Source organism: Orussus abietinus, unplaced genomic scaffold, assembly GCF_000612105.2.
Source record: "Orussus abietinus isolate OABI.00-Male unplaced genomic scaffold, Oabi_2.0 scaffold17, whole genome shotgun sequence".
NCBI lineage: Eukaryota > Metazoa > Arthropoda > Insecta > Hymenoptera > Orussidae > Orussus > Orussus abietinus.
In genome coordinates, this window is record NW_019395988.1 from 1,768,950 (window position 1) to 1,783,718 (window position 14,769).

Sequence of the window (14,769 nt, forward strand, 5' to 3'; positions counted from 1 at the left end):
CTGTATCTGCTCCCTGATCCCTCCTCCTGTTGCTCTCCTCTCTCCTCCAGAGGGAAAAAGGAACGGGGATGAAATAACTCCGGCGTCCCTGCACCTGACAATTTTTCCCGAAATATCGGAATGCAGATTGACAGTTTTCCATGTAACCCGGTAGAGCAGTCCTCTATGCTAAGGTACCCCCTTGGCCGGGGGTGGCGAAACGATAGAAATTTGCATTCCTTTGTCGGCTGCCAGACCTGTCGGGGTGTTTCCACAGATCGTGGCGAGACTTCCAGATTTTTCCCGGGAAAATTCTACGAAACTCCCATTTCCTCCGGTACCATTGATATGTATTTCTTTTAATATTGTGATTTTGTAACCACCCCTAAACGTCCTTAGGCCGAATTAATTCCGAATTTCGTAACCGCTCGAATAATTTGTCGCCAACCCCTAAACATGCCTCTCCGCCAGGAGGTGAGTTTTTTGCTATCATCAGAAAGATCCGAAAAAATGAATATACTTTGACACCCTAATCCATATAATACCTCGCATCCCTCATGGCCACAGTTAATGAAATCTGGCAGGGTCCTCCTTTTTATCCCATGCAAAGAACAAATTTCCGCGCCAGGGGGTGGCCCACCCCATAAACTCGCGTTTCGTTAAGTACATCGACAATGGTCGGGATTAAATAGTGCTCTCAGGAGCGAACAATGTCTACTAGGAGCGATTTAAGCCCCGAAACCGTCGTTACCGCGCCCATGGGGTTCGCCATGGCGAAGTCATAATATATGGGGGGTTGGAATATTCGCGGCCGGCGGTAACTACCCCCGGCGCCGTAATACCGGGGAAACCTGATATATTCGCACTTGGATCGCAAATATTGGGCACCGCTGGTCAAACAACCTTCCCAAATATTTACCCCTGGAATTAAAAATCTGCCCGCGACGGGGGTGGCGACTTTGAAAGGGTCCGTCGGTGCGCACGTAAGCAGCCCGTCCAGGGATGCAGGGGTGCCTGAATCGCGATTAATCCCGCGAATGGACTCCTCTCTCGCTTCCATTTTTTTTTTCCCCCTTTTTAACCTACTCCATCTTTCCACCCCCTGGATTTTCGACCACGCTTCGACGGCTGCACCTGTCGGTCGGACGCACAAAAAAAAGACCCGCCAAAAAGGGAATCGCCTCGCCGGTGTTCTCGCCCCTTTCGAGGGCGCAGGGTGGAAACGCTCGTGAATACGCACCCTGTATTACCCCTGATTGATCGGAACGTTTTTCTCCTTTTTTTCCCCGGAATTCTTCCCTTGGTATTAGCAACTGTTAGTCGGACCACTTGGGCACCAAGTGGCACTTTTTTTCCTATCTTTCTCTCTTTCATCGCCCCCACTGTGCTAAACTTTTTTTCTCCATTTATGGATTCGAATTTATATATTTAGGTATTTGAATTTTTTTTTCTAGTCTTGAAAAATCCTCCGGTGTCGACCGACCGAATTGTAAATGAATTTTATGGATTTTTTTAACAGTGTATCATTTGGTAGAAACGTGTCAAGGGAATTGGCTAGGAGGCGCGAACAGCTGAGTGAGTGGTTTTAGATGAAGGACTTAACGGGGATGGTTAAATTCATTAGGGCGACACCAGGCATGGCTGCGACCCGTCTCTGACTGGAATATCAATGAAATTCGGTGACCAGACACGAAGATACGTAAATACATAGGTGGACATGTACCTTCGTACCTACGCATCTCACGCAAGTACGGATAAAGTCGTCGAAATTTTCAGGAATATCTTTTCGTCTGGGTACCATTCTCTCGAAACGTTTAAAAAAGGACCACTCTTCAGGTTTGACGTGAAAGATCTAAGAAAAATTTAATTATTAATTATTCATAACCACTTCTTCATGAAATACTCTTAGGAGTTCGGAGCTGGTTGTTAAGGGTTGTTTTGCCCTAATTGACTTCTCGGATAACAGATAAGAATGAAATATCATTAGAAAAACGTCTAAATTGCATTAACACTGAGACGCAAAGGTGAATGTAAGCAACAATCAACTCTATGAAGAATAAATAGATATTCCACGTTTCGATCGCCCCGTAACATGCGATCTTACCCCACCGTGTCGTGAAGTTTCCCCCTTAAGAAAAAATCCGAGGAAAATAGGGATTTCAAAAGAACTCGCTTTAACCCTGTTTATTTACTTTCTCATTGTGTTTTTAATGTTAGGGTGCGTTCGATCACGAGTCCGTACAAATAATCCGGAGTAAAGGAAGTCCTTTCCGTGCCCCCGCAGTCCGAAGAAAGGAGGCATCCCTTGGAACCGTTCGAGAGCAGAATCTACCCCTGCGCTGAAAGGAAAATCCCTATCGAGGGGAACAAAAGCTGGGAGAGAGGAAAGCTCACGGGGTGCTCGTGACATTTTGGAATAGCTCCGCGGAGGACCACCCAGTATACCAACCCAGGGGGTATAAACGTGAATAAACGAGGCCCACCCGTTATGGAGGGTGGCGCACCCCCAGCTCGCCATAACGCGGCCGCGCTATAGGGCGCTCGGAATCGCGAGATATCCTGGTGGTTCGCGCTTGCCGGCCCTAAACTGTCCCGGACATAAATCCCTAGATGACCGATAAAACGGACGAAAAAGTACGAGCTGCACCCGGAATAAATTAGGGGGAGGAGGGTCGTGGTCAAATGTGGGTTATGAGTTACTACTTAAAGGGTGGCTCCCATCTGCCGAGCCACCCCTCGCGGAATTCCGGCCAGGGGCAAAGATTCACTCGTACGGTTCTAGGACCCACTTGCACCCTTCTTTTTCCCCAGGACCCTCTCTAGAGTCTCGGGACTCCTCGAACCGAGTCCTGGCGATCGAGGAATAAATAATTCCGCGGAATAAACCTTTCAGGGCCAGGGGTCCCGGAAGCACCCCCGACGTGTCCGGGACGTGTCCGCGCTCCACCCTGCCAGCTGATGGTGCCCCTGATGGGCTGTTACGATTTTATTTCGACAACCCTGTACCACACGGGCGCACGTAAATTGACGGATTTTGCGGGGGGTGTAAACTTTTATGAGACGGCCTTTTCGTACGCTCTTCTTTTCCTACCCCCTGTACTTAGGGGTGCTCTCGGGGGATGCAAGTGCACGCGATGTCGGCGTCACGGAATCGCGTCGAGGCGTGTACGTGGTGCATTAATAAATTGCAGGAACGAGGGTAGTTACCTGCGGTTACGGGGGCTCTTTGTTTCGGGGGCGTTTCGCCGATTTCCAGGCAGATATCAATCGATATATCCGAGTATCGAGCCCAAATCTGTCCCACGTACGTTTGACTCAGGCCATTTTCCCCCGAAAAGCCCGACAAAGCCATTACCGCAGTTTCCTCGACAAAGGCTGCCGAATGCGAGGGGTAGGTCGCCAGACAGGGGAAGGGCTGCTTTCTGTCGGGGAAATAACTCCGCCGTTTATTTCCTCGTTTTTCCGGCAAAAGTGACCGACCCTAATATCCATAAGGGTTGCATCGCCCACAAGGGACCTTCGCCGCAACCCTTAAGGCCTACGTTCCGATAGAAATTCGGAAAATTGGATTCACTTTCATTAGTTCCAGGGGTGATTTTTAATCCCAATTGTCTGAATGGAAAATCCTCAGGCTTGAATGAGTTTAAATATGAATTTCAATGTTTCTTCATTTTGTAAATACAGTCAGAAGAGGGCGGTTTAATATTTTATATGTACATAGGATTACCCTTTCATATCACTTTAACCATTCGCGCAACAATGGCGGCTTGTCATTACGTCCGGCGCGTCTTTCTCCCGATAGGGTGCCGAAATTATGGCACCGATGTGTCACCATCGATCTTCGGACTCGCGGCTCCGAGAGATTCTCTCTTTTCATTAAGGAGTCGCGTTTCACCCCCCGTCCCCAACCCCCGAGGCGAAGTATCCGAGTTTTGGGGCCACCGAGGTGGCCCGAAAAGCTGGATAATTCCAGAGGCGTCGGAGGGAAGGGTGTCGCAATTATTGCCTCGGTATATCATCTTCGAGACGTCCCTGCCGTGTCGGAGCCACCCCTAGGGCCGCCACCCCCGGCCCCCTTCGGGGCGTCCCGACGTCCGGAAACGCTGAGTCGGCCGGGATGGCACCCTAACCTAAAGAAACCGGAGAACAAGGGCTGCGGTCTTTCCGCGACCCCCGGGAATTTCACTTATTGCGATTTCCCGAGAATTCGCGAAACCGTCCCGTAATCCATTAGATCTTTTTTCGCTGCCGTGACGCCGGTTAACAAAAAATCCCTAGGCACAAAGGACCGGGGAGGAGGGAGGGGGTGGCTAGGGATTATTAATGTCGGCGCCCGCCATGTTTCCTATCGCTCGTTATTTCCTCTTCTTTCGACTCTGTCGCGACTTTCTTGGAGAAAAGCCACTCGAGAAAAGTATTTCTCATGTGGGAAAGTGCACCGTTAAAGGAAATTCATTAAATTCATACACTCTTAGTACATAAGCTCGCAGTGAAATTATATATTTCATGTCTTAATGGTAGAATAGGGAATACAAGAACGTATCTTACTGATGTCCACCTTATTTTGTTATCTTTTTATCACTCCGTAGAATGTGAGTGATTATTTCCTTGGTTTCCGAGGAACGTCATGCCCAACGTGTTCAGTTTATTTATTAATTAATTTTTTTTATTAATCCATAGGGGCGAGTATTTCCCTGGTTCCCCAGATACGTCACCCCCAAGATGTCCGCCTCTCTGGCAGTGGCACGAGCCACCCTCCAACCAGGAGGCGCAACCCCCGAATTCGCTCCTCCTCGAGCGTGTCCCAGTGCCCGGAAATGCTGACGCGATTGGGATGGCACCCTAACCCAAAGAAACCGGAGAACAGGGGCTCCGGTCTTTCTGCACCACCGGGAATCCTTCTTATTGCGACTCGGAAATTCTCCGAACGTTTCGCACCCATTGGGGTACTCTCCTTCACGGTGGCGCGTGACGTTACTGCGAATATAATCACCCGGAGCGAAAACTTGCCGTCCGACCTTCTTTCCACGCCGATTTCGAGTCAATTAGAATTCCCCTCGGGGTTGGAATTCCATCTCCGAAGACTGGGTTTGCATTAAAAATCACGCTTCTCCGCGAAATGAGCCGCTGATGGAAACCACTGCTCCTTTATGTCACATTTACCTGACGAAGTAACGTTCTTACCTCTGAGAGAAAATCAGAGATTAACATAAACCTCGGTTAAGATTAACGAAGATAATACTCCAAAATGAAAAAAAAAATTATCAAAGTTAGCGGCTTTAAAATTGTTATATTAACGTGGATGATCGGCACTAACTTAGTGTAGACCTTATTTCGTACGTTGAAAATATATAAAGTTACCTTAATCCATGGTTTATCAATGTTAAGTATATATTGGTTTAATTAGTTCCTTCGCGATCTTGTGTTCTGATCGCTTTGTATCATCTCGCTCCGACAGATACGTATACAATTATTTATATTCCAAGAAAATGATGACCATCCATCCCGGACTTATGTGATATTTTATGGCCGAAGTTCTGCCGGTCGTTTGACGTTCGGTGGCATAAATATTTATTGGGAAAGATATTCGGGAAATGGAGCGCATTATTTTGAGCCGGCGTACCGTGGCCATTTACTTTCCATTTCGTTGTCCAAACCAGCAGGGAATTCGGGGCTGGAGGGGCCTTTAAAATCTCTCCCGGACCAGATCCGGGACGGATTCGTTATCGGTCCAGTCCCGCTCGAGGGGGCAGAAATGCGTTTTAGGGACAGAAGAGGGATCTGAGGGATCTGAGGGATCGCTACTGAGGAATTCCAGAAGCGTGCCTTTCTCGTCCCCGAATTTACCGAGTTCTTTCCGTCCCTTTGTCTTGACAAGTACGAACAACGCGTACAGGCAGTTCGCACTTTATGAACATTAATCATTTCTATTAGAACTTCCATTTCGTACTTTTCGCAAATTCTTTACAAACAGTTGCCGAGAATCAATTAATACGTAAAGATAGTCCATAACGAGCGAAAAACGATTATTTAAATGCGCACTTATGAAAATAATTCTATAAGTGGAGGTGGAAAATATTGGCGCTCTTCGATAAATGTTTAGAAGTATCGACGTTCTTTAGTAAATGTCCCCATCACCGCAGATAATTTTTTTTAATTCATGAAGTGGCGACGATAGGAAAGTACGTAGGAAATACAACTACGTGAACGTAATCTTGTGTTGAAAGCTTGCGGAAAATGACAAAAAAAGAAAAGGGGGAAAAAAGAGAGAAAAGGAGGAATGATTTCGCCTTTACACCTGATTGGACAGGACCTCCCTCGGCCCAGGACGATCCTCCAGGGTCCGTATTATTGGATCCCGGTGTAGAACAGTGTTTGTACAGGGAGTATCCTCTGTATAAATTAGGTCGGTAAGTGCGGCCCCGGTCGGTAAATACAAGCGCGAATCTCCCTACCGAGTCCCCGTTTCCAACCCCTACGGTGTTTTGATAAGGGGGGTCGCCCGACATTCTTACGTCGAGATTAAACCCTCGAATACACACCTACCAATACGCACCCTGGAGAGCAACAGCCAACCAATTTAAATCCTGAAAAAGATGAGCCCTTCGGAATAAATAATAATTTACAAACCATACCCAGTTTCCCGAAGAGTCTTCTAACCCTGGACCGCAGAACTGATAAGGAGAAAATAAAGGGTGCTGGAAACCCCATATACAACCTATGTACAACAGCGTGGTAATTTAACCCCCCGAAGAAATCGGCCTCCAAAAATGGAGAATAATTGATATACAGTACTGTGTTCTTTTGCGAGTCCTTAGAGTACTCCCGTGATAGGGAGTGATGATAAAAGGAAGGGCACCGGAGGATCGCGGACCTCGAGGAAGATAGAAAAACCGACAGTGCCGTAACTTCCCCCCTGGAAGTTCCATCTTGGTAATGTGCCCGGAAAAATCGAAGCTCTGACGGTATACACGAGGAAGCAAAGTTTGGCGTCCTTATGGACAATGCGTGGCCGACAATGGGGGACGCAGCTCCCCGCAATTGATGCAGCTGGCGTTTGCGTTTCCACGAGAGGTGTTTTCCCGCTTTTCGCAAAACACGGCCGGGCGATACAAAGTCGCTCGAGCAGATTATCCGGCAAAACCAACGAGATTCCTTGGCCGGCATTAAAAGGACTCCTAGGGGCGCCTTTGTTCCATCGACAATGCACCTCTCGGTCCCCATATCATGGACGTGGTATATATGGAACCATTCCCTTGATATTCTTGTGAATGCGGTAAAAAGGAAAGAGAGCGAAAAGGGGATCTGCCCTTTCTGTCTTGCAGCCAGATAGACAATTGCCATTTTGCGCCGCGCAGCTGTTTAATGGAAAATCAAAGGGATGGAGAAGATGAGTGTCCTGTCCTTCCTCCCTTAATTTCTCTCCACAGGCAGATCAGGGTATGGGATTCATATCCCACTTTGAATACTGGATAGGAAACCTCTAATAAAAAAAAATCCAAGACAATTTCATCAAGCCGTATACTTTCGGCACGAAGGTAGAACCTACATAAAAATAATTACGCATCAACGTAACCTTGTCCCATCCCTTGTTGGACCTACTTAGGACATTGAAGCTCAACTCTACATAGAAAAGTGACATTCTCATGTACACCATACATTCTTAGGTTGGCATCCTAGATGAGTCCTGACCAGTACTAGATTTTCTGCACAGGACATCCCACGCTCTGTATCCACCATTTGATCAACACCGAACCCAAAGAGACCAGCACTCCCCAGAATGTGCATTCTGCTCGTATATTTCACGGGCTCGAGTAAAAGCCACATTTGCCACCGGAAGCGACCTCCAAAATGCCCACCTTAACGTGTCTCCTGCATTATTAAGGCCCCCGCGTCGACGGGTCCTTTCCGTGAACGCAGGCATTAAGGACGAGACGGGACCCCAGCCAGATCGGTATCTCGCCGGCAGGGATTTCTCCGTCGTCCTTTCCCTCTTCTTTCCTTTTCTCCTTCCTTTTTTTCCCTTTTCCCTTATACCGGCCGGACCGTTGTAATTGGATGCGATTGAACACGAGTGTCAGTCGGTGGCACCTGTCGCACCAGGTGTTAGACACCCGACCGACCTGCCACCCTGCGGTTCTCGAGACACTCTAAACTGACGTTTTCGGGACCTCTCGCTTTAATCACCTGGAAGTAATTTACTTAAGATCGCCCTCGACCTCCTTCGAGTACCGAAACCCCTCTGCTGGGTTAAGTCCAAGATTTAAATAATTGCTCCAGTGTTCGCGTAAACAATTTCAATTCTTATTAAAGAGACTATTGTAAATCTAGACCATTTCTATGATGAAATAGACCTTTCTTCATAATGTCCGATGTATTTATCCCATTCCTAGGTGTTGCAATTTGAATGCTTATCAATTCGCAATGCTCGCCGGCGCAGAATTCGATGGCGTAATTAATGAAGGGTAATTTCGTAGCAGAGGTATCGTTTTGCGATCCGGGACTCAAACTAGAGCAATTTCTTATTGTTGGAGGCCTCGGAGAGAGATTCAATGTCTTCGTGCACCGTTTTCCAGGAGACGTCGCGACCCCCTTAACGACGCAACGCGAGAAGGGTGGCTCCTCCTGGTGGAAAAGAGGCGAAGATCGATGGCGCTTTAAAGGGAGCCATTCCTGGAGGGACGGGATTTTCTGGAGCAGAGGTTCAGGGGTTGTTCCCGATTATTCGCCACCGTGTGTGTGGAGTGGTCGAGCGGGAGAATTTGTTCGCCTGTGGGTTTAGAAGGACGAGAAGTCCGCCAGGAACCTCGTGTTCTCGATGAGGACCATCCGAGGATCGAAGGGTTGTCGAAGAGGGTCGAAACCCTGCCGGGATCCGCTGGGGGATGGGGTTGGGACTTTCCGACGAGACCCGTAAAAGAGTCAATTTTCTCACGTGGATCTCTCCGTCATTTCGACTCCAATTCCCGGCGGTGACGTAATTTATAGGGCGCGCTTAAAAAAGGAAGGAGAGAAAGAAAGCAAAGAATCCACCCCTCTAGGTTTCAAATACTTTGGAAAATTGCTGCCATTTTCACGACTTGAAACGTGACCGCTGTAAGGAATATTTCATCTGAATGTCTACCGCGTTAAGGTGATGCGAAAGTGGCATCGAAGAGATTTTGTTTATAAAACTTTTCTCCCAACTCGATTCACCGATTAGTTTCAATCTTTACAACGTGAATAGGGAGCATATAAGGAAGGTCCTGAAACTCAATTCTTTTCAAATTTGTTTATAGGTATTTTAAAAATAGTTTATAAAAAATGATATTTCGGGAATTTCAGGACCTACCTTAGGGTCTCCATATTCACGTTTTAAAGTATGAACGATTGAGCTTTAGGATGCCACTTTCACATCCCCTTAAATAGAATTTATGTACAGCATGTGTGTACATTGCATGCACAATTCCCCAGGTAAATGAAACATGAATTCGTTCGCCAAAATATCCTGCCAAAACCATCTCCATTGGCATTTTTGTGAACCCGGGACAATTTACCCGACTTTGCATTACCTCGAGGTGCTTTTCGAGGCAACGATGTACGACCTAGCGATTCGAAAATCGATCCTGGCTCTTCTCGGGCAATTATTTCCCGGGGAGGCCGAAGAGCTGCTACTTCAGCTTCGACGTTGGCCTCGAAGAGGGCGAGCCGACTCGCTCTGGCGTTGACTAAGTTGTAACCGAACGCTCGGCGAGTTAACAGTGGCGAACGGTAGCCGGCGACTGACAGACCCCGAAGAATTAGTATCTTGTATCTGGCGAAGGGCGCTACAAATCATTTGGGGAGGCTGTCAGGCATACCTTAAGCCTCACCCGCGCAGGGCCGCACGGGGCCTCTTGGGGCCCCATAGGCCCCATGGGCCCGATGGGGCCCGGCGCATACGAACGTCCCGAGATCAAAGGACGCCGGCGCCTCGCGCACCGCTAATGATATGCGATCCTGTGCCTCTCGGAGCGGGAGGACATAAAATTCAAAACAGCCGCCTTGGAGCGGCCCACCCTGGGGATGCCACCCGATAACCGAGAGGACGTTTAATCGGATCCCTGCACGAGCTAGGATGACGCCAGGCGAAAATTTCCCGACATCTAATTTCAATTTCCTCGACATTTCCCCAGGACGACGGCCACGGTTACCCTCCGAGGGTAGTCGAGGGTGGCACACCCTTGCGCATCCACGGCCACAAAGAGCAGCGCGTTCGATCGCTTAGGCCTGCGCGAATTACCGCCTGCAGCCCTTCCGCGGATCAAACGACCAAACGAGCTCCCAGGACCCCCCCAAGTAACTGTCTTAACATATTTGAGCTCAAGACGCCTTGGCTTTCGGCATCGAGCACACAACGAGGCTCTCTCCTCCTCAGCTACCCTCCAGAGGGGTGCAGGCAGGACTCTCGAGGGGCGAGCCGGACGCGTGTCCAAGGACCTCCCAAAGGGAGCCAACACACAATTCCCTAGAAAACCGAATTGACCCATTCCACAAGTTCGCGAAGAAATTTTCCAAGTTTCTTTCACATATCCGTGTTTAGCAATTCCCATCCAGTAGTCGTAGGGGAAATTCAAGAATTTCTTTCGACACAACTAAAATGCACAAATGAAAGACAAGAAATAATCCAGTGACGGGAAATACATTGTTAATTAATACACGCTTTGTTTCGTCCCAAAGAAATTTTTAATCCTTTATAAACGTGTCCTTGAACTTATGGAGCAACCTGGTACGTCGAATGCTGAATAGACTAGTTAATAATGATCTACCCCTTCGTTGGACATCTTTTGACGTTCTCCATAATGGCGCAGGGTGTAGGGACCTCTGGGATGTTTAGGGATGTAGGGTAAACGAAATTGAGGGATAGGTCGAGAAATTGCGAACTAACTCCCGTCGATGAATGTCGCGTTAGCTTCGCCGACTCCTTCCGGGGAACTTTCTACCTCGGGGAAGACCTTGAAGACGACATCCGGACCGCTTCGAGTGGACCGAGCAGAGTGGGTCCTCTCTTTCGGGAGTGGTCCACGATGCTCGTAAATTCCTACAAGTAGCCTCGTAAGGATTTAAGCCATCGGGCGTATCTCGGCCGCCGTTATACGGCGTGACGTTAAGGCCGCTCGCCTGAGTAGACGCCGGAGATTTAGAGGTCCGATTACTTCATGGACGAAACGGCGAATTGCCCCCGAATCCCGCGGCTATTTCGATTTAATTAATGGTCCCACGGTTGTCCGTTAATTGTCCGGCAATTAAGGCCTCGCTCGTAAAGTTGGGGGCGCGTCTGGCAAAAAACGGCGACCGGGCATCGGTAAGAGCCGTTACAGAGCGCTGCAGCGAGCTTTACCGACGATCCGAGACCTCGTTTACGAGTCGACACGAAAACCGGCATCGAATCTCGTCCCCAGAAAAAGACCCTCGACCTCTCTACGACTTCATTATCCACCTTTTCAAACGCTCGTTCTAATTAAAAGTTTATTCATACCCGAGATCGAAGAAGTCGGTAGAGTCTCGAGCCAAATCCATTGACTAGACAGAAGAAGCGATGAAAATTTCGGCTAAAAGAAAAATATAAAAAACGTCCGAAATTATGTTCTCCGTATATCGGGAACACTAGTTCATGTCGCGAGTTACATCTCGATGAGAAAATCTCAACGAGGTCCATGCGCGTATATAGGTTAGGAATGTCGTCCTTAAAAAGAAACAATCTCCTAACTGAATGAAACGCTTATTAGAAATCTGCTCTTTCTAATCCAACGGAGGAACTAAAAGTGCTGACGACTCCAAGAATCGCGCGAAGTTTCAGGAATTAAATGTCCTGCGAGGTCGGAATTGATTTAACGACCGTGGCCGTAACTCGAAAGCGAAATCCCTGGACGTCTATTATAGGTTAGGGATGCGTAGCGCGTATATTATAGGTTAGGGATGCTCATGGCGTCGTTTAAGGCTGTTTAGCAGGGAGTGGGCCTACGTGCCGATGATTTACACGAGCCACCCCCTCGTTACACCCCATCTTTCCGGGCTCCTCCCGGATTCGTTCGAAATCAGGCCACCAGCTGCTCCTTGCTCCCGTCCTTCTCCGACTATCCTACAGGACGTGCATCCCGTCCTCTTCTCGCGGTCTCCCTAACAGCTCTTACCCAAAGTGCTCCCGAATGCGTACACCACGCGATACGATCAAATGTTAATTAACGCCTGAATTATTGACCGTCCTGAGGGAGCCGGCCGAGCCTTTCGGCGCGGAGTGTCCACGCGAACCCCTAGGGACTCGCTTTGCGTTTCCACCCAGGATTAGCCCCGAAGGTTGTCGCCAAGCCGAAATCCCTGAGCGGGAGTAGCTTAAATATTCACGCCTAGGAAATCCACTGGTACCCTTGTTACAGGTGGCCATTAAAGTGATCGACGCCGGGACGATCCGCAAGAGCTACGTCGTTAAGAACATTGCCAGAGAAGCCAAGTTGCTTTCCGTTCTCCACCACCCTGGGATTGTCAGGCTCTACGAGACGATACAGGTAATCATTCTACACTGAGGAAAAAAAAAATTAAAACTCCCCTCTTCCCAGGGAATTATTTCTTCCAGGGCGCTCACCACTCCTGCGAATTTCCAGATAGTTTAGATCTTCCTCCTACTTCGGAGCCTCCGTGGGAAAATTTCTAACTAATCGGTACACCCAATCATGGGAGGATTTTCAACAACGATTTGACTTCTATATATAGGCTGTCTCTATACATATAACATTATATATATAAAACGTCAAAGTATTTATAAAACTTTACTCCAAACTGAGTGCACCGAATCGTTTGGAAATTCGCCACGATGCTCGTGAAATTTGATTTTTCACGGAAAAAAATTAATAAATAAATATGATCTTGGTACTAGTCCAGGCTTTTATAAATATTTCGACATTTCGGTATGTATATATCGCACTTTCATATCACCTTAATGATGGCAAAGGACACGAGACGCGGTCCAGGGGTGCACTTTCGGGATTACCTTGCTATTAAAAACCCATCGAGCTATTCCACCGAGAGGGGGGTGTCGGAATTCGGGGGTTGTGGTCGACACAATGCATAAATCATGGCGAACGGACTCTTCGTATGTGCTCGCGTCAGCTTGGAATTCTTCGAGCATGAAGGCCTCGCTGATAGAGCGCGTCGAATCGGCCATTGAGAAGACCCGACAGGGGAGGAAGAGAGGCAAAGGGATGAAAAAGGAAGCGTGCCGAATCGCACTAGGTTAACCCTCGCGTCCCACAGGATTTTCTTTTTTATCTCCCCCGCAGGAGGCGACGCGAGCCGGGGTTGCAGGGGGCAGTCGTCGAAAATTCGTCGGAAATTTAAGACCCACTCCCGGTGAAGTCTCCCAAACGAACAGACAGCCTGGCGGCTTAATGAGGCCGTTAATGAAGGGAAGTTAATCACCTCGATAAGGCGCCACCCTATCCTAACCTCCCCGGGTGACGGACACCCCTTGGCCTGTCCGTTGCAACGACCTTAAAATCCGGCAAATCGGGCAAAGTAATCACCCTCTCCGTGACGTGATAATCTCCGTACCTCGCAAAACGGACGAAACAATTAATTTCATGATAAGGGGCTGCGATTTCGATAGCACGTCAAATTCATTGCTGTACCTTCCCGCGGACGCGAAGGATCATACTCGGGTAAATTTGAATATAATTACTTAATCTAAAAAGAATTTCTCGTACTAATGTCTTTGGCTCGAGGCTCAACTTTCTTGATAACCTCGATAACCCGAAAAAGGGGGTAAATAACGTTTCCCACGTGCATCCAGGGTGCATCGGGGGTGGTAATTACCCTGGAAATTGTTTTGCAAGTTTCTATCGGGGCGCAAAAATGGACGTCAAGGTGCAATTAAGCGATCTACATGCTCCCCTTGATAACATCGGGGGATGAAACGCGAGCAAGACGGAAGGTCCCCGAGTTAACGCGGGCCCTCGCACGTCCGCGAGACGATCCGTCTTTTCGGGTTTAATTAAATAAGCCATTCCGCGGAATTTATAAATCCCCCGAGCCCCACCCCTCCGGGGGGTGGCCGCTTTCCGTAGGAATAATCTTGACGGCGCCGCGTGCGAAAGGCGACGCTAATTTCAATTCCCGTTCGAGCTCTCCCCCGGGAAGCACCGTGTACGACGAGGCGAGGAACTCCTGCGAATTCCCTCGCAAAACTGTTTAGACGACACGCTTAAACGGGAGCGGAGCCCCGACTGATTAAGTGCCTTCCCTTTTCCGGTCTAATTTTTCCAACGCACCCCGTGGGTTTCGAGAGACGCCGGAAATGATTTACGCGCCGGCCAGAGGCTGGGAAATAATTAAAGCACCTACCGAGAAGAAGTTAATTAAGACCGACCTCCAAGAAGACTGCTGAAAAATATCTCGATGAATCGATTAAATATTCCCTGGTGTCCTAGGTGGATTTCGTTTACCTGACACTCTTATGACGCTCATATCTTCTGACTGATTATGTCAAAAGTGAATCGCTCCGATGTTAAAGTAATTAGGTACATTTCAATACTCGGATTATTCTTCGAGATGTTCTCTGAATTATCGAACCGATTTAAACCGAAACATTTTTGGGGAATTTTTGGGGGATAAAGATATCCATCGCGATGCCATATCCTCAGCGATATCGGTCGTCGGAAAAAGGAGACATCACCAGAGGGCCGGTCCTCCCAGTAAAGCCGACGTCGCGTAAAAGTTTCAAGAGCATCGCGCTGGTCCGCAGAGGCCATTAGAAAAATTAAATGTCACAAAGTCGCC

The 14,769-nt window shown here is 48.3% G+C and overlaps 1 protein-coding gene across 1 annotated transcript in view; it reads left to right on the forward strand.

The window, feature by feature from the left end:
• Positions 1–435: 435 nt before the first annotated feature.
• The window catches only part of LOC105702349 (MAP/microtubule affinity-regulating kinase 3), a 63,318-nt gene continuing 48,984 nt past the window's right edge, over positions 436–14,769 (forward strand). The window contains exons 1-2 of the mRNA XM_012429848.1: positions 436–453; positions 12,375–12,503. Of these exons, the coding sequence (XP_012285271.1) occupies positions 436–453; positions 12,375–12,503 (147 nt within the window). The remainder of the gene's footprint in view (positions 454–12,374; positions 12,504–14,769) is intronic.